Source organism: Sinohyriopsis cumingii, unplaced genomic scaffold (genome assembly GCF_028554795.1).
Source record: "Sinohyriopsis cumingii isolate HCF-2022 unplaced genomic scaffold, ASM2855479v2 utg000356l, whole genome shotgun sequence".
NCBI classification, from domain to species: Eukaryota; Metazoa; Mollusca; class Bivalvia; order Unionida; family Unionidae; genus Sinohyriopsis; species Sinohyriopsis cumingii.
In genome coordinates, this window is record NW_028315891.1 from 477361 (window position 1) to 499103 (window position 21743).

At 32.5% G+C, this 21743-nt stretch overlaps 1 protein-coding gene across 1 annotated transcript in view; it reads right to left on the reverse strand.

Annotated features, from left to right (window-relative positions):
• Positions 1-1578: 1578 nt before the first annotated feature.
• LOC149774286 (uncharacterized) overlaps positions 1579-21743 on the reverse strand; it is a gene marked incomplete at its 5' end in the record, with an annotated part of 90347 nt that continues 70182 nt past the window's right edge. Inside the window, 9 exons of the mRNA XM_089945508.1 lie at positions 1579-4553; positions 5443-5606; positions 8255-8345; positions 12974-12988; positions 13704-13858; positions 15014-15081; positions 16398-16504; positions 18919-18951; positions 21285-21460. Coding sequence (XP_089801634.1) covers positions 4492-4553; positions 5443-5606; positions 8255-8345; positions 12974-12988; positions 13704-13858; positions 15014-15081; positions 16398-16504; positions 18919-18951; positions 21285-21460 — 871 coding nt within the window. The remainder of the gene's footprint in view (positions 4554-5442; positions 5607-8254; positions 8346-12973; positions 12989-13703; positions 13859-15013; positions 15082-16397; positions 16505-18918; positions 18952-21284; positions 21461-21743) is intronic.

Sequence of the window (21743 nt, forward strand, 5' to 3'; positions counted from 1 at the left end):
TAATTTGTTAATACCCTCAAGTCTGATGGGTCAGAAATGTTTAGAGGAGTGTACATTTTAGGAACTCTGAAATTAGAATTTCCCTATGTAATTCACTAATTTACTTTTTGCATGTAAGCAAAGTCCATGAACAAAAAATGTATTATTGTTCATGTGTTACAGAACTCCCAAAATTGACATGTCAGATCCATGTTAGGAGGATGGGCAATCAGCATCCATAAACCTTTTGAAGTGAGAATTATGGAATGCTGGAAAACAAATTCTTTCAAGGTTTTATAAATATGATATTGCATGCCATATATATTTGAAATTCAGTTATTGTTGGTAAAGTAATGCTGCAGCAACCAAAATTTTGAGGATGGACATGGGGAGTACAATTCCTTCAAATGAAGAGTGATCGAATTCAAACTTACTAAAGATCTCATCAGTATCTATATACATGCCAATTTGGTTGAAATCAAACAATCCTAGAAAACATTTTGATGCAGAAACCAAAGTCAGGTGACCGGGCAATTAAGGAGCATAAGTAGTATAGAGTCTGTCTTGTAACAATGGTAATCAAACTTGTTCATCGGTACAAAGCTGAATACCAAAACTCATTGAAATCGAACTACCCTTGGTCAAGATTAGCTGCAGACATGAAAATTAGGAGGTCAGAAAATCAGTTGTCATAACTCATCTTCAAAATGACATGGCACAATAGACAATTCAATTGACATTTCACATTCCAATTACAACAGTACATTTAATCCATTTTTGTTAAGATTTTCAACACCGTTGTACTTCAGATTGAGAAGAGGTTCCTCACTGACTGACTGTTGATTGCTAGTGAGTGTTCCCCAGTGTACCAAAACCCTTAATCTTTTTCTCAAGTAGTCACCAACATTGGCACTGAAACACACTGACATGTTCAATATCTACGTTACCATAAAAGGGCTGATCTATTTCAGACCTGGCTCCTATTCAGCTCTGGTCATTGCCCAATTATCAATATGTATTTTCTTTTACATTTACATCTTTTGAACCAACAGGAAAAGAAAAATAGTAAGATTAAAAGTATTAATGTTGTAAATGTCAATGCAAATACATATAACCTTTTAGGAAAAATTGTTCACAAAAATGAAGATCAATGGAGAGTACTGTTGTTGTACTGTATTACTGAAAGAGAGACAGGTAAACTTACGAAGTACAATTATGATTTCCAAATTGTAAACTGTTCCTGATGCAAATATTCCAAGATTTGTAATATTTATAAAGTAGAGCTAGAAGCTAAAAGAAATTCTTATTTTGAACATCTGCTACAAAATAAAGAACTGGAAAGTTAATCAGGATATTTGATGTTCCTTACACTTCTGACTTTAAATAATGATCATTGACCAAGACCTGCCATAAAATAAAGAACTGAGAGGTCAGTCAGGCTCTTTGATGTTCATTCTACTTCTCATCTTCAACAAGCATCTTAGAGCCTGATTTACCAGTGCATTCTGGGATAGTAAATCTGAGTCTGCACTATTTGAAGTTGATTATGTATTAAACATTATTGGATATTATATAATTTTTAGAAAACATAAAAATGACAATGATGACAATATTTTATAAAAAAATAGAAAAACATAAGTTTAATAATACACTTAAAGAGCATCTGGATCACTGGGAATAAAACAAGGTACAATCAGAAATATTTGATAATCTGTGTTACTTAGAAGTACCATCTATACATGCTTATACGTTGAGTAAACTACAAACAACAAAGATCATAATCGACAGTAGCATAATGCACCTGCAGATCAGGGTCTATGTCATTTCTTCTACTAATTATCCTCACAAACTGCACAGACCCAGATCTGTCGATGCATTATGCTATCACATGTTTCTGCTTATTACTGTGGCAATGGAGCATTTCCAAAAATTGCTGTTGTGACTTGTCACATATGAATAACCCATATGTAAATATATACTTGAGAAGTTTACACAGCCATCAAGTTTAAAAAGATGAAAGAAATACTTTAGTCATATAATTTCTTTCTTCAAGCAAAATGACAATGTAAACAAACTGTCACCTTCACAGCTGTAACAATACAAGCGTAACTGGTCACAGGACAAAGTTATTTAATTAAGAAAAACCTTGTGGTGACCTATTAAAGGTGTACTGTAAACTTACTAGTTTCACCTCATGTTTCGTTCTTAGATCAGTAGTACATACATGCAAAGTTTTCTGGGGCCAAATCAGGGAGATCCATGTTCACAATCTTGGAGATTGGGGCCAAATCAGGGAGATTTAGTGTAATGACCATTTTTGCCATAAACTGAAGCATGAAAATGTGCATCATAACCAAGTAAATTTAACTCCGATGAATAATAGTTACTCGACTTTATTAATTTTCTGAAGTTATTTTCACTAATAATCATGCATTTAAATTCATTTATCCAGCACTGTTGAGTTTTCAAACATATTTCTGACTTTTTCAGTGGTGGATTTTCCTTTGAATCCATTAGTGTATGTTTCAACATGGTACCAAAATTATTATATTTCCAAAGAATTCAAGAACAGTTTTATACTTGTCAGGTTGTCTGCAATCTGTTATACATGACACATTACTCAATATTGAAATATTGACATGCAAAACAACTTGCATATGTACAAAAAAATACATCAGCGCTTGTCACAGGATCAACATTTGATTGGTTGTTAGGTTGATTACAACTTGATTGATAGATTATCATAGTCATAAACAGTGTATTCAATATCGTTTTAGCTGAAAATACATATGTGTGGTGGATGTTGTTTTAGCTGGAAATACTTATACTTGGTTGATGATGTTTTAGCTGGAAAAACCTATACTTTGTGGATGTTGTTTTATCTTGAGATTTATTTGGTTGGAAGATTTGTTATTTCCAGGAGTTTTTGCTGGCAAATTAGTGGATTAATAGACTGAGGCCAAAATCAAAAGACCACTGGATAATCCAGAAGACTTAGCATGTATGGTCATACAAGGTCAAGGTAATAAACCCTGTGAGACCTATAGATTTATAAAAGGTGCTTTCTAGACCTAGGGCATACAATTTAAGTTTATGGGGTTTGGAGTTGAAAACAAACAGGCCACACAATATGAAATAATTAGGCACACAAAGATCTTAAATAAAAGAATTTTGGAAAACTACATTAAGTGTCTTGCTTTTACATAACATTTGTTCAATTTTTATTATTTTATTTTTACTCTGATACCATACTACTGATTATCACAGGATTTCTCAACTGAATGGGGTGTTCTCTTCAGAGCACCTGCCATCTGAGTTCACTTTGGAATGCCCAGCACTTCAACAGATTTGTTGATCAGAAATGAAAATGATTCACTGTGACTAATGCTTAACATGATTATTACTGATGGAATACTGTAAAAAATAAAAAAGCACACTAAAACTTTTGGGGTATTTTTTCTTGAGTATTAATGCATTAATAGGACATGTCAGCCAACCATTACAATCTTGCCTACAATCTAATTACAAAGGAAGGCAGAGGTAGACGTTGGAAAAGGGCCCTGATTCAAACATTCATGTTTCATAGACACAAATAAAATGCACAAGTACTGAACAAAATAATGCTGACATAAATTTTGTTGGCTTTACATATCTTTGGTAAATATTATTGTCATAGTTTATATTCTGTACTACATGTACATAAAACAGATGTATATAAAAATAATGTATATAAAATCAATGTTCATATATTTCAAAACAGCTATGTCACATGCACAGAAAATCATTTATAGTACATGTATATAAAAACACCTTTATCCAAAATCTTAAATCCTATGTGATATTGATAATTTTTCAGATCTAACATATTCATTTTAATATCTATCATGTTTTTATTTTTAAATAGTGCATGTACTTAGTCTTAATTAATTTTACAGAAATGTTTAATTGTATCCAAGTAATACATGCACAACTACATTAACAACTTGTCCACATATAGATTAATCCAGAATATGACAAAAAAAGACTGAATTTCATAAAACCTATAAACATGACTCAAAAAACATTTGCCTTTTACTAGGTTCATTTAAATAGGGAGTCCTTCATATAAAAACATTTTATCCTTTCCTTTATTTGTGGTCTACTTTAATAAAGAGGACAGACTGTTTCATTTTTTATGGCAGAGTGAAAGTGTTTTCATCACTAGAAGAAAAGTGGTACATACTGTTACAGGTGTTCATAATCAAACACAGTTAATTAATTAATTAATTAATTAATTAACAAAGGGTATAATGTACAATCAGTATAAGGATATAGTCATATATACAACATATAATATGTCACTAAATTGAAAAGAAAAGAAACATGTAGTTTCTGTTGATGATTGTGCATCAGTGTTAATTCATGGCGCCATTATGTTAAACTGACATATTGGTCTCTCACATTGGCCGCAATGGTGATTCCAAACTGTCCATCTAACCGCCATCATGTGGTGACTGACCTTCTCAAGGATGACTACTTCCAGGTGGGAGGGGGAATGGCTTCCTGCTCAGCTAGTTTCCGTAGATACAGATACTCTGAAATAAACAAACAGGAAAGATATTGATAAAAATATGTATCTACTTTATAATGAACTTATCGAATTGTATCCTGAAATCACTGTGGATCTATATTTGTTTTAATTCTCTCTGTGTATAGATAGATGGAACAAATTATAACACTCTTATTTGTCTTCATAATATTTGTTATTAAACAATGACAGACATGTTCTGTATGTGCATATGCTTGTATATTTATACAACAGACACATGTGATCTTTTATGTTTAAAATACAATTATATTTTAATGTAGATGTATTAATCCTGTAGTCTGATATAAAAAATGTGTACCTTATAATGACTGATACAGATCTAGAGTATTCTTAAACCATAATCACGTCAAGCACCATTTATCATGTACAAATGTACTGACAATTCCAAAAACACAATACAGATTTTCCTGCAATATCCCACACCTTTAGTTAACTTAGTCTTGATGATAATGACTGGTACAGTCTTGGCATTGCAAAAGGAATGGATAAAATGGTGTAATTTTAAACCCATTTTTAACTTACCTTGACTTTTCCTAAAGGAGCCTCAAAAGACCCCCCCACACATACACCAAATGTGCCATAGAACTAGATGTGGTCATCAAACTTGCAACTCCTCATTAGAAAATAGGTATGAGTTGGCACATGTATGGTTAAGTAATAAAGCAAGAAAATTTATGTAGAGGTTTATACATGAATACTTTTACAAGCTTTCTTGAAATGATCAAATTTCCAAGTCTCATTTTGATTTTTGCTTGTTTTTTCACAGTTCAGTATTTATGCAAATACACATTTATACCTATTGATACAATGTTGGTCTATAATGTTTTTTAAAAAAAAATAAACATTTAGCTTTCTTTCAAACAATGTTGACTTACCAGGGCATTCCAGGATAGCATTATTAAAGTCGCCCAAGGTGACTGTTATCAAAGCAGTTGACCTTGTCACATTGATAGCTTTGATGACATCACCAGGAGAGCAGTATGTAAGGTACATCTGTTCTATGGGTCTCATTACACATGGTAGACCCCTAAAAAAGAGCCTGAAAAAAGCAACACAGGAGATTTGTCAAGCTAAAATTGATCTGCAGGTAAAAATGATTTCATTAAGATATTTAAAACTGAGCTTTGTGTATTTAATTTCCATATTTTGGATTCATGTATAGATATGGACAAAATACTCTGCAACTAAAGCAACATTCCTAGGGTCAGAAATTTGTATTTTCTACTGTTTATAAAAGCATGGCATTCTAAACCCACTAGTGCTAACAGTTTCAGCACTTACCATAATTTTCTGTACTTTATCCATAGTTATGTCTGGGAAAGGTGTAATTTTAAAGATTCATAATATTAAGATTTATTTCTTTTGCATTTGGAAGTCATGAAACACATGGTCATTACCATACTTGATGCAGATCTCTCCTAATCATATATTCCAAGTCCTACACCAAATTTTTGCAAATTACAGAAATCCCAGTGAACATGGTCTTACATGGGTGGTACCTGAATTTTTTCTTAAGAAGATTTAAATTTAAAAGCGCAATTTTGCTTATGATGAATTTGTATTTATATTTGTAAAAATTGAACAATTTGTTCACTTTTACTGGTATAGGAGCTCGGTTAACCACCATAAATTATGCCACTAGGCAACCCAACCCTCAAAATAAACTCCTGGTCTTTCATGCACTGACATTAAAGATATTTAGTAGTTGGACCAGTTGTAATTTTGCTTCTAAGGACAATACACACTAAATAATAATAATAATAATAACATTAATACTTTAGTCATAGAGGGAGACTTGTTAAATCAAGGAATATTCTTCTTTGAGACCTCTTAAGAGCAAAGGATAATAATGTACATCATACAAAAGGTAATAGTAAGTAACTATTTATTTTAAAATGCAGTATAAATATAAAGATATGCAGAATTACTCAAGATGATTCATCATTAATTTGTCATTACCATCTCACATATGCCCCCCCCCCCTTAAAAAAAGCAGTATTCACTGGTGCAATCACACTAGTGCTGTATACAGGTAAATCAATACACTGTTGACAATGCTAATAACTTAGTCCACTTGGTCTGTGTGTATAGAATGGAATTACTGAGTAACTGACCACTAGCAGTTATTGCTAGAGGTCAACATTTTTTTCTACATAAACTGAGAACCACCTGCATGTCTGTAGAGATTACTACACATTATTTGAGCAAATCAAATCTACAATGCAAACCCCACCCACCCCAAATAAGGCAAGCAATTTGAAAAGGGTTTAAAATGTGTACACAAAATACAAGGCATGCTAACCAAACAAAACAAGTAAAAGATTTGCATTGTGTGGTTTATGTACCTTTCTAAATTACATGGTCATTACAAGTACACAATTTATTCACTAGGAAGTCACATACAATAGAATACCAGCCAAAACAAAAAGTGACAAATTTGACTTAATCTTTGTGCTCATCACAAACTAGCCAATAACAATCAATAAAGATGGCTTAAACATTTTCATTCAAGGCAATAAAGTGTAATCAATTTTGTTTCTTCAACGAAAATCTCCAATTTACTGCACTTCAAAGTAACTGAGCTGTTCCTTTCTTGTGTACTACAGTTATGCAGATTAGCTGAACTGGGTGTTTAACAGCAGTGCTCAATGAATACTACAGGAATGCAGATTAGCATAACTGGGTGTTTAACAGTAGTGCTCAGTGAATACTACAGGTATGCAGATTAGCATAACTGGGTGTTTAACAGCAGTGCTCAGTGAATACTACAGCTATGCAGATTAGCATAACTGGGTGTTTAACAGCATTGCCCAGTGAAACAACAAACAGAAAATGACCTTAGCTATTCTCAGCCAGTTAAATAATCTTTTTTGTGGGGGTTGTTTATCTCCAACTTCCTTTATCTTTTAATCACCACTATAATAATTAACTGTGTAAACTGCCCAGAGATAGTATTTCATTACGGGTAAAACTGTGGAAATCATGACTGTTTGCAGTTTATACAAGCTACGGTTACCCCAAGAAATGTCTTTCTTTTTTATTTGTAAGATATACCAGAAATAAGAACCAAGTGTGTGGGTCTGGGAATAAACCACCCACCCCTGTTTTTCACATAACACTTCATTATCAGGTAGGAATGACCAAAAAAGGAAAATAGGGCAGTCAGACTCTAAATAAAGTCTTTATTATTATTATTAATGTTATTATTATAGACACAAAACTTTTATAAAATTAATGAGAAATTACCATTATTATTGGGTGGGGTGGTAATAATAATAATAATATTATTATTATTATTATTATTATTATTATTATATGTAGTTTGTCAGCGTTTCAGCTATTTTTGACATAAACAAGCACCCTATTGATCTGAGACATGGTACCTTCCCCAAGGGTACTCAACACAACCAGTAGAAAGAAGGCTCAAACTTGAGATACCCTAAAAACTCATGACAAAATGAGAAATGTTGCCATGTTTTAAAGATTTGTATTGCTTCAACAGACAATGTACAGAGCTGAAAATTTCTGAATAAGAACAAGAGATCAGTTTGAAATCTATCAATGTCTGAATGTAACTGAACGGACACAAAAAACACCAAATAAAATGCTCATATGCTGCCTCAAAATGCATTATAAAGCAAGGAATCTGGTGTGTTTTATACAATTAAATTGCTCTTGCATACTTACGTGCAGTTCTTATCATTTGCTGGATTCCCAAAAGCTGATTCAATGGCACATTTCTGTATTTGAGATGTGATTAGACTTTCATTTCTGCAAGCTGTAATGATGTAACAAAATTAGCCATTCATATATAAATTCACCTTATGAATATGAACAATTTTGATCTCATTCACTGGAGATCCTGTGAAGGTCCCTAAAAGTCTAAAGAAGCATTTGAGCGATGATGATGAGAATCAGAGTACTAGCAAGAATTTGTACAGGTTAGTAAAGAAAAGAGTTCCCACCACCCAAACAATTACCATATATATACTCACAAGTCAAGTCCAACTGCAAAGACCCAGATTTGCTGTTGCATAATATGCTGGAAGATCTGGGTCTGTGCAGTCTGTTAGAAGAAATCAGTAAAAGAAACAACATAGTCTGAAGGCATATTATGCTATGGCAGATCAAGATTTGTTGTTCACAGTTTGACTCAACTTGTAAGCGAGTATATATGGAAAGATTATGACTTGGAGAAGATACTGGGGGTATGACATTTGAGAAGATTTCTGTGAATTAGGAACAGAACAGGCACACTGTGTGCAAATTCAAGCACATATATTCTACAAAACAGATCCCTCATTAAAACATTAATACTTACTAAAATTACATTTAATTTACAGCAGAAAACTGGTTATAATAACCTACATGCCATATATAAAACACGCACAGGAAGGAAGGAAATTTCAAACTGTGAGAAAATGCCAAGTTAAGAATTGTAAAATTTGTTTACAGTAGGATTTCACTGTATTAAAGTAAGCTAGACTGGGCTTTTCTACAAGGCATTTTTTTTTTTTTAAAATCATACATAAGACATACAGGAAATGAAAATGCAAAATGTAAATTGTATATACAATGATTAAAACATTTTAAATGGTCAGACTCACATATTAACAAATAATAATAATAATAATAATAATAATAAAAGTGGTCATAATAAACTGGTAATCTTCAGTAAAGATTACTTCTTCATGATCATTAGCATAGTATTTAAAATAAGAACTTTATTTAAAAAGGCAACACAATTAGTTAATTAGCTACAAGGAACTTATCCTCCTTGTTGCCCTCTATCATATGCATATTTAAATTAAAAGCACACACATCATTAATAATAAACTATATTTATATAATGACATAATCAGAACTGACAAATTAAATACATAAAATCATAATAAACATGACATGGACAATATAGTATAACACATCACATGCTATAACACTATGTATTCCATAAATCTGAACTGAAAATATGGTCTCTCATAGGTTGTCTTAACAACAGGGTCTTTTAATGTACAACATATGCATACTTGCCATATCAAGGCATGTCACATGAAAAACATAATTTTCAACTCTCATACCCCAGACTTGATTATGTTCATATAAACAAGGTTTCTATGAAATATAAATTTTTAAAGATATGAGACACCTTTTTCTGACAAACTGAATATGCCTATAATCTGTAGCCAGCATAAATAATAAAAGTTGTAATTTGCATAGCTTCATGCTTAATGCTGCTGGAGCAACATCACCCCTGTAAAGTTTATATAGCTGTCACAGATGCAATTAAAATAGTGGGGCAGTAAAAGATAAATTACCAAGGTTTTTAATTTGTATTTCTGAAGTCAGATTTTACTGCACACTTGTAATCATGAAAAAGCAAAGCAAGAATTTTTTGGTAGTTGCAGTGTGAACAGCACTAAAGTTTGATTCCTTGCAGAAGGCACAATGGTACAAAACAAAGCTGTCACTTACCACCAAGAATGTCAAGATTTGACATAACTAGTATACCCACCAAATGTCTGATACTCTCTCAAAGCAATTTTGATGCAGTGAGATCACATTCAATGCTAAGAAACATTTGATATTCAAGGAAGTATGAACAACATAATCATCTAGTCTCTAATAAGTGTGAGAAATTAACATAATCATCCAGTCTCTAATAAGTGTGAGAGATTAACATAATCATCCAGTCTCTAATGAGTGTTAGAGAGTAACATAATCATCTAGTCTCTAATGGGTTTTAGAGTAACATAATCATCCAGTCTCTAATGAGTGTTAGAAAGTAACATAATCATCCAGTCTCTAATGAGTGTGAAAGATTAACAAAATCATCCAGTCTCTAATGAGTGTTAGAGAGTAACATAATCATCTAGTCTCTAATGAGTGTGAACGATTAACATAAGCATCCAGACTCTAATGAGTGTTAGAAAGTAACATAATCATCCAGTCTCTAATGAGTGTGAAAGATTAACATAATCATCCAGTCTCTAATGAGTGTTAGAGATTAACATAATCATCCAGTCTCTAATGAGTGTTAGATGAGTGTTAGAGAGTAACATAATCATCAAGTCTCTAATGTGTTTTAGAGTAACATAATCAAGTCACTAATGAGTGCTAGATAGTAACATAATCATCCAGTCTCTAATGAGTGTTAGAGAGTAGTATAATCATCCAGTCTCTAATGAGTGTTAGAGAGTAGTATAATCATCCAGTCTCTAATGAGTGTTAGAGAGTAGTATAATCATCCAGTCTCTAATGAGTGTTAGAGAGTAGTATAATCATCCAGTCTCTAATGAGTGTTAGAGAGTAGTATAATCATCCAGTCTCTAATGAGTGTTAGAGAGTAGTATAATCATCCAGTCTCTAATGAGTGTTAGAGAGTAGTATAATCATCAAGTCACTAATGAGTGTTAAAGAGTCACATTATCATCTAGTCTCTAATGAGTGTTAGAGAGTCACATTATCATCCAGTCTCTAATGAGTGTTAGAGAGTATAATTATCATCCAGTCTCTAATGAGTGTGAAAGATTAACATAATCAAGCTAGAAAGAGTAACACTAATGAAATTTGTACCCTCCAAAGAACTAATACAAACTGAAAAATCTGCATCTAAAAGTTAATGCTGTACTCCAGTGTCCATCACAGTTAGTGGAAAATTAGTACTGAAAGAGTTACCTGCTTTTACTGTTCAAATATTCATAGCCTGGATTTGACTCAAATTTGAAATGGTCACTGTGATTCATCACTAAATATTTACAATCATCAACAACAACTTGGGTCAAAACAGATGAGACAATGCCTGCATTTCAACTTGCTGGCTTACAAAGCTACATCATGCTTTAACAGATTATGTAATGTTTCTAAGAACACTTTAAAATAGATTTCGTTTTGCAAAATATGGACCCAATTATTCCCAAGAAAGCTGCCATTGTAGTATCTACATATTAGTGACTACCAATAAAAATGATCAATTAATGGGGAAATATTGGAGGGATATTCTAAAACTATTTCCATCAGAAGTGAAATAAATGAATTCTGTCTAAATGGGGTCCTGCTTCAACAAAACATCTAATTCCGATAACTTAACTATCTGCTTAAATATAATTTGTATAATCTTGATAACATTTTATGACCAGCAAATTTCATAAACAATTGTTTTGAAAACCGGGCTATTTGCAGTATTTATATGGTCATTTTCAGGTGACAGCTGATCAAAAATTGTGTTGAGTATGTCCTTAAAGATGAAAAATTAAAAAATATCATGAAAGCTGAGCCTTCCAAGCCTTCACTTCACTTAAAAATTCAGACAGTATGTCACACATGTGATTAAACCAGCAGTAGAAACAAAAATACTATTTTAAAGGCTGTCTCCTGCACATACACTTTTATAGTTGAAATCTACCACTTTTAAAAATTTATATAGTGATGTCTATAGCACTGAGACATCATCCTGTAGATATGTAGCATCATGACCCACACGGTCACATTATCCTGACACCAGGCTGACCAGTCCTAAAACTAACCTCTTAATACTGAGCACTAAGCTAGGCAGCTGCTAGTACCATTTTTTATAACTTTTTAGTATGATTTGGCTGGGGTCAGAACCTGTGACCTCAGCATCCGATGTGGATGCTTTAATTACTTAGGCCAAGAGAGTGGTCCTCAGTAAGTTGTACCACATTCCAATGCAGACAGTGATAGAACAGTTTCAATTCTGAGGAAAATACAGGCTGACTCCAGAGGAAACATGGAACTGATAACAGTACATTGTCTCCAAAGTGTTGCAATCAACAATGACAAGGACTGCTACCAATATAATTCAGGCAGTTATCTCATAAGAAATCCAAAAAATACTTGTGGTACATATAAAGAGAGTATGAATGACAACAAGTTACTGTGAATGGACTGATTGATGAGATAATGTGCATATTTAATATTTAAAAGTTTAAATTTTATTTTAATTTTTGTCTATTTCCATGCTAAAAATCAGATAGATAAAATCCTCCCTCTTTTACAGTCAAAACTCCTGACCAAATTTTGGAAATCTCCTGATCTGTCCGGACTTACCTGTTGTTTTTTGTCATATGGATGCAACCATCATCTGGAAGGTTGGCAAGTATGCATATGTGGCATTAAAAGCTATAAGTACATAACCTGGGAGAAATTGATCAGTGTTTTAGTGATGCTCATGTACTAACATTTACTTGCAAATACAGTTGTACTTATTTTCAAAAGAGAGAGAGAGAACTTAATATACTTTGTGTTTATATAACTGATAATACTTTGTAATTTGTATTTATGTTTCATACAGCAGAGTCCCTCAGTGGAGATTAGTTGTACTCATTTAAATGAGTTACCATCTTTAAATAAATATGATTGTCATGATAATAAATAAATGTTCCTCACCTGTCATTCCCTCGTCTGAAATGATAACAAATAAATCAAAATTATAAATTCCCCCAAAATTACATTATGAAACAAAAAAATGGAATATAAATTAATTTTCTGCATTTCAATCCAATTCCTATATAAACAACAATGCATTCCATCCAGAAAGAATGATATAAAGATATAATATTTTAACCGATTTGAACACTCTAATTGCCAAGAAAGAAAGCCAAAATGAAGTTGTATAATGGTTCACCCATGTCGGGGAGTTTCGTTTGATATACTGTACTAAGCAGAGCCCACTTCATGTATGGATTTTCTTCTTTTGATACACTGTAACATGCAGTATCTACTTTCAAATAAAGTACTTAAGCATTTTTTTTATACCACTGTGGTTCATTTGTCAGGAATGGTCTCATACATAGATATTTATAAAGATGTCCATTAGCAAGGTTATAGCTAAAAGTAAATTCATACAATTTCAAATGTACCAATGGTCATGGTGTTCAAAAATTGACATTTTAAGTTTAAATTCATCAATTGAAAAAAGGATTCTTGTCATTTTTACAGAAGGGTAAATTTTTATTGAGTATTTAAATTCTATTTGTATTCACCATTCACCATGAAATCCACAAGCACTGGTACCGATCAAGTAATGGTAAATTCATTCTATCTCTTATTATTAACTCAGACTATCTAAAATGTAGGTAGATGACTTATTTTACTGTATATTTTCTATCAGTCTCACCTGTTTGATTGAGAATCCTGGGACTATTTGGACGAATCTCTCCTGCTATACTAGAATTACTTGTCAACAGGCCCACAATTAACGTATTCAGTACATCATTTATTGAGATGTTAGCAGAGAAAGCCAATTTGAAGTAAACAATGACACTGCCATTCCTGAAACAAATGTTTCCATCATATACAATCATTATTATTCCAAGCATTATTGTTATTGTTGATTATGCTGTTTTCATTATTACATTTATGTAATTTAAACAGTAAAACTTTGATTTATGGAATATAGTTATTTCACAGGCTTTTATGATTAGGTTTGTGAGTGGTTAGAAACATTTAAAGTAAGACCCTGCAGATGGAGAGGTGAGTGGCAAGATGAAATAGCTAGTTGATGATAGGTGTGACTAATTAGAGACAATTGAAGCAAAAAGAAAAAACTACTTGAAAAGTATATCTTAGAAACATAAAAAGAAACATCCAGGTGACAGATAAGTGAGTGGCAAAAAGAAACAGGTAGTTGATGATAGGTGTGTGTGTGTGGTGGAGACACATAAAGTAAGATCCAGCACATAGATAAGTCAGTGACAAAATTAATAGCTAGTTGATGATAGGTGTGTGTGTGTGTGTCTGTGTGTTGGAGACAAATAAAGTAAGACCTGCACATAGATAAGTGAGTGGCATAAAACTCAGCTAGTTGATGATAGGTTTGTGAGTTGGAGACACATAAAGTAAGACGCTGCATATAGATAAGTGAGTGGCAAAACGAAATAGCTAGTTGATGATAGGTGTGTCTGTGTGTGTGTATTGGAGGCAAATATAGACCCAGCACATAGATAAGTGAGTGGCAAAAAGATGTATCTAGGTGATGATAGATGTGTGTGTTGGAGACATATAAAGTAAGACACAGGATACTGATAAGTGAGTGGCAAAATGAAATATATAGTTGATAACAAGTAGATTTATAATGTTTAGAATGCCTTATGCTTTCAGTCATGTGAAGGACAGACTAGAAAACACATTGGAATTATGGACTTAATGATACCACATTTGAAATTTGGCATGACTGCCTATAACTTTACACTTTTTATTTATAATGGACACTGATATCAAGTGGAACATGATACTATTGTTGTAATTATCAATTATGCAAGCTTAGGTACTTTTTTCTGCAGTATGAAGCTAAATACTTCTAATGAGAATGTTTCTATCTTTCATTTTGGAAGACAAGGTTTCATCTGGTTTTGTAGTTTTACATCACAGTAAAATACATTAAAAATAAATGCAATGAAGAGAGTAGAGAGCATGTGAATTACTGACCGGAAGCCCTGGACACTGCTGTTGAGATAGGTTCTGTTCAGATTTCCACTGTAAAATGTTCTGTTCAGCTGTGAAGAAAGAAATGTAAAGGAAAGTTGTAAGTCTCAGCCAATGTCAGCTGTGAAAGCAACAAATATGAAAGGAAACTGCATCAACAACAAAACTGACAATAATTCTCGATTACATTCCTCTTTATTAACTTTTCTCCTCTACTCATTATTGTTAAAGACAACTCAACCAACTTAAATCACTAATCGTTTAAAATAATATTTTCTTGGTCATTTTCCTGTGGCTAATTTCTACAACTAAGGCCATCTTTTCCGGGATTTCACCCAAAATGCCCAGAACTGTTTCTGAGTGTGCTCACCATACCATTCTGAGTTGATATCTAAACAAAAGAACAGAACAGAACATGTTCTGCCATTTTTGTCTACTTCTGCTCAGATGTGGTGTTAGTTCTCAGCCTCAGAACAGGGTTCTTGGTGGTTTTCAAAACCACTTTTACATGCTACCACAAGATGAACCTGGAGAACCCTGTTCTTTGGTAATAAATAATTTTTCCTGTCCCACCCAAGGACACTCTAAGTGCTCCAAAATTCCTTCTGTTACTGTAAATGTTATTGACTCCAATTAAGTTGTCTATTGGAGGAAGTAGTAAATAAGTCCAGTAGCTTCAGCTTTAATGCTTTCTTTGAAAAAATAAAAATTATTGCCATATAAATTACGATATTTACTAAGTCTCTAAGTTAGTTATAAGATAAGATATTGGACAAGATAATAATCCTTTGTTTCTGACTGCATGGTCCATACATCTAAATCAAAACATAAACGTACATTATACACAAAAAATTATAGCTGCCTAATGTACAAGTATAAAGACATATATACAACTACTGACTATGTATATCACTGACAAGAACAAAATTATGTAAGATATTTAAAGAGTACTATGTTCAATCAATCTCTATCTCAGTCTCAAAATTAAAATGAATACAACAGTTCCACAGAGAGATTTCAAGATGCAAGTCTTACTATTGGATATTCTCATCACATACTTTTTCTTTAATTCAATACAAACTAAATACATTATAATTAACAAACATGGTAGAGGCACTGTTCCATCTGGAAATGCTTAACAGTAAACAGAGATTATTCTTGTAACCAATAGCCAATTTTCTTTTTCTACATTCACTGAAGCTTGTCCATAGAGTTGTACAACACAGACTAAGTAATAAGATTTGAATAATCAAAGTATTGATTTTTCAGTGCTTGCCATTTCAATTAAAATAACTCTTATCTCATTCTGTAGTTGCATTACAAGGGTTGAATACCTGGTTAATGTTTATTACATACAACCAATTCCTTAGAGGTAAAACCATCTTACCTCTCTGATGATCTCCATGTCCAGGTCCCTGAACTGAGGGCTTGATCTGTTCAGTAACTCTGGCTGATACTCTCTTTCCAGGGTCAGGACTCCAGAGTATCGGTAAACTTATAAAAGGACAATAAAACAAAATTATTATAAAGTCAAGCTTTTTTATCCATATTTTTTCATCACATTTCATATAGCACCTTTTCCATAACTTTGTTATACCAATATATATACATATATTTGTGTGTGTGTGTGATCTTACTGCTTGAGTAAGACCACAAAACTCTTCTAGTCTGTAAAGATTTATAAACAAATATTACACAATTAAATCTAATCACATGGATTCAAACAGAATAATCTGATGGATTAGAGCAATGCATTTTCTGACTGGATAGGTCAAAATGAAGGCAGCAGATTTGATTGTCACAATGAGATATTTCAACTGGATATTCAGAATCACAGCACTTGACTGATCTAAAGTTTGTACAAGCTTCTGATTGGATATTCACAATTACAGCACTTGACTGAACTAATGCTTGTATAAGCTTCTGATTGGATATTCAGAATCACAGCACTTGACTGATCTAAAGTTTGTACAAGCTTCTGATTGGATATTCAGAATCACCACACTTGACTGATCTAAAGTTTGTACAAGCTTCTGATTGGATATTTACAATCACAGCACTTGACTGATATAAAGTTTATAAAACATTCTGATTGGATATTCAGAATCACCACACATGACTGATCCAAAGTTTGTACAAGCTTCTGATTGGATAATCAGAATCACACTTAACTGATCTAATGTTTGTACAAGCTTCTGATTGGATAATCAGAATGACAGCACCAGACTGGACTAAATTTTGTACAAGCTTCTGATTGGATGGAGCCATAATTTTTGTGAAATTGGAGAAACAGAATGAAATAAGAGAACACCAGCATATCAATAACTGTAACTATAGAAATCCTGAAAATCTAAAGTCTTATACTGGACAATCTTTCCCAAAATTAATGTGGTGTTGATACATATGTAAAATTTAATACAAAAGCATTCAATCTTGATATAAAAGGTTGTGACAAAAAGACAACTTCAATATACCTTATCATCAAATGTACTGGAAAATGTTATTTTTGGTTCCATATTTGCTGCTTTATTATTAGTAATATCCTCTCACGATTGACTGGTTTCCTCTCAAAGTAATCATTTTTTTTCAAAAGGTATTAGATACAGTTTCAATCAAACAAAGTATTCTATTCCACTGTTCTAAAAAACCAATAAATAACTGAAAACAACATGATGTACGTTCTTGAAAATACAAAATATGTATTTAACAAACATTTCTGTCCAAGTCCGAAGGTAAAGTTCTATTTGATCAGGTCCACAAAGTCTTGGATGATGATAAAAGTTAGTTGTTATTGCAATTATTTTTCAACTAATATGGGCCAGAGCTTCAATAATTTTTTTCTAAAGTTATCATCCTCTCACTATGACAAAAACCATGCAAAGTGAGGGACAATATCTACAGACTATAGGGCAGTTTTTTAATTATAGTTTTTTCTTATAAGCCCAGGACATAAGATTTCACACGTCTTTTGTCTTGTGTTTGGGGCTATAGAGTGCTTAAACAAAAAGCAAAATATAATGACCAGACATACTTAGTAGGCAAAAACATCAATTTATTGTCCGACAAAGAAATCATGAGTAAACTGAACTTAATCCCCATCTGAATCAAACTTTGTCAAAAACATCATTGATTTTTGACAAACAAAAATGTGTAAACTATACCTAGTAACTACAGAATTTTATGTTGTTAAGGTTTATATTTGGCAGCTAAAAAGGATAAACAAATCAAAGACATGCTGGTAGAATATTTGAGAACTCCTGATGTTGGATTGATCATGGTATATGCCAATCAAAACCTTTAACCTAGTGTACTTGTCCACTAAATATAGGTACTTACAGATAAAGAATATTGTTCAAATCAAGAAATGATTATTTGGACTAGAGAAGACATAATTTTCTTGTCAAGCAGAAGTATACTTAAATTACATAGAAGACATGTTGGTTCTGATCAATTTGCTTCAGGCTTAGATTATAATTGTCTTGGATAATACTTATTGTCAAGCAGTAAATACAGAGTTTGTGATTGCATGTTTTCATTTTAACTTCTCAATCATTTTTAAATTAGTTTTGTTGTCTTCATTTTGTATGTAAAGCATTCCATTTCATGTACAGCTGATATCATGTTCAGTTATTGCAAAATGACTTGATCTTGTCACTGATAAAATAGTCAACCCATCTTGATCTGTGTCACCTATTAATAACAATCTTACAAAATGATCTAACAGAAATGAGCAGACTCTAAAAATTAACCTTTGCCATCCATAGAAAACTTATGATCCAATTCAATTTCAGTCTGAAAAAGAAATCTATAGAGCGTGCTATATATATATATATATATATATATATATATATATATATATATATATATATATATATATAACACAGGAAAGGACAGAATGAACCACTTACCAGTTATGTTACCAGTCATGTTACGATAGGAAGCTGAAAAAAGGCAGTGAAAAAGGTAAGTGAGAATAAAATGTCTGTCTCTCAATTATTGAGAAGAATCAGTAGGCATTAATAGGCAAAGACAAAATGGATATTGTTTCTCAAATGTACATTCATATATTTATTTCACAAGTTATAACATCAAAGTACAAAGTGAAGCCGATTAAAAATTAAAAAACTAAAATTGTATTTAGACGATATGGATGTCCCCACAAATATGCTATAAAACTAAGGTAAAGATGCCAGGACCAACTTACCAATGAAATAGTCAGGCCAGGACTGATATATATTAATCCTTTTGCTCAGTTTAGAATCAAGTCTTTGAAAAGTTACTAAGCAGAAATAATACTTATGACAAAAGTTGCAGACAGGGTATGTAACTTTATACTCTCTCCATACAGTACAGCAGAGGTATGAAAGAAATAACACAGCTCAGTGGGCCATAGCACTGCATAAAGGTATTCAATCAAACAGGATAGTAAAGGCCTCTTTCCATCTATAAGAAAAGTTCTATGTGAAATTGTATCTAAATATGTCTGATCAGTTATGATGTTTAAAGGAATATCATAGATAAGAAAAATTTGTTATCAAACTGTACCAAGATATGTTTGAGGAATGTTGAGCTGAATTATATCACAATATATCTGAGAAATGTAGAGCTAAATTATAAAAAAATATTTTTGACAAGTTAAATCATAAAAAGATATGTCTGAGGACTATTTAAAATAATGGTGCATATGGCTGAACTAAAATCCAGTAGACATGTCTCTTACTACACTGCACAATGTGCTATCAACAGAACAAGTCCACAGTATCTCAATGTGTCTGCCTTGGAATAAAAATGCACATTGATATTTAAAGATCCCAAAATCAATATTTAGTGTTTATTCTTCTTTTCTAAAGTATAAAATTATATACAGCAACATTCTTGCTTACTTATATATCCGAACAGCGAGTTCGTGGTTACAGTGCTTTAAATAGATATGACTCAATGATGGACTTCACGACTGGCAATTAATTGCATTGCTGAGTAAGCTATTTTGGTTTGTTTTTTCTTTGTTGTTTATTTAAAATAACTCACGATTACTGGCAAGCTCTTGAGATATATTTAGTCTTATAAAATTCATCTGTTTGTCTTGATATCATGCTTCTATCAGCAAAGATAGAAGCAGCCATTTGAAATTCATGGGAATTTCTGATGTCCTCTTATCTTTGATTGGTTATTTAGAATCCAACAAAAGCCCATTTTCAATGAAGTGGCACTTCAGGCTCCTACACAAAATTTCAACTGTTCTGTCTCAGTGGCATGCGAGAACATGTGTATTGTCTTTGTATGCTGGCATGAAAATTTGTGTATGATCTACAAGTCTGGAAAAATATTTTAACCATTTTAATACAATGATCTGCAATGAGGAATTGGTAAATTCATGTCTGCTAAAAACTTTGCAAACCCATCTCCAACAAGGTCTTCAAAGTGGGTGTGTTTGTTACAGAGGATTATTTACTTTGTGATTGTGTCTGCATAGGCCTGATAATATTGTATTTTCTTTTTAAAATCCACTTTGCATGAAACACAATGCTCTTAACTGAATTTTACTGAACCTTCGATTCATGTACGACTGTTTAGTATTAAATAGATATGGATTGTATATAAAGGACAGAATGAATCAGTTTTTGGAATGTCCACCAAAAACAGGTTTTACTGTACTTACAAGGTACCTGTTTACAAAGGATGGAATAAATCAGTTTTTAGAATGTCTGCCAAAAAACAGGTTTTACTGTACTTACAAGGTTGAGACAGCACAAGATAAATTAAAAGTAACATATTAGATCCATACAACCATACAATTATTTGGGGTAAATCATTATTCCTTGTAGATTCATTGTCGATCAATATTTGCTCCTCTCTTCAATATTGAATCAATGTTCAATTCTACAACATTAGTAACTTGTAACAAATATTTCTGATTTAATGCAATATCATACCATATATACTTGTGTGTAGGTCGAGTCCAACTTTAAACTTCATAGACCAAGATCTACTGTTACATAATGTGCTACCATTTCTGGGTCTTTGCAGTGTGTTTGGGGTAATCAGTAGATCAACATCGATCCTGATCTGCCAGTGCATTATGTGCTGGTAGATTAGGGTCTATGTTGTTTAAAGTTGGACTTGACATGTAAGTGAGTATATGCAGTAAGGTAACATTCCTTGTTGAATGCCATTTTGATAGGAATGAGCAGTGCAATGAAAACTACTGGGTTATAATATAACTCAACTGCATTTTAGTGATGTTTAAATTATTCTCACACATTATATAACTTACCACAAACAGAGTGATTGAAATTTGTTCCAAACAAGTTCTGTGATACATTGAGTGCTCTCAACAGAGAAGTTAGTTGGGCTGGGACTGATGCGATGTGGCTCACAACCTCTGTAACATTACAGATGTCTCTGAACATGGGATCTCTGAGTAGACATTGTGTAGCATTCATAAGGAAGCTTGAAACAGAGCAAGAAAAAAATTGAAAAACACGTCATGCTTCTGCAATTATAAATCATGGTAACATTCTAAGTTTTGCAAGAAATCTTTCACTGCAACAATCACAAAAGGCTATAAACAAATGATGTATGTATAATGTCAAAAGCAAGAGTCCCTTGAAAGGACTGATGTTCTACTCGACAAAACTAAATTTTAGATGTCCAAGTTATATAAGACCATTGCTTATCTTTAACTGCCGAGTGGTGAAACCATCCAGATACTCTTCTTGAGAAACTAAAACAT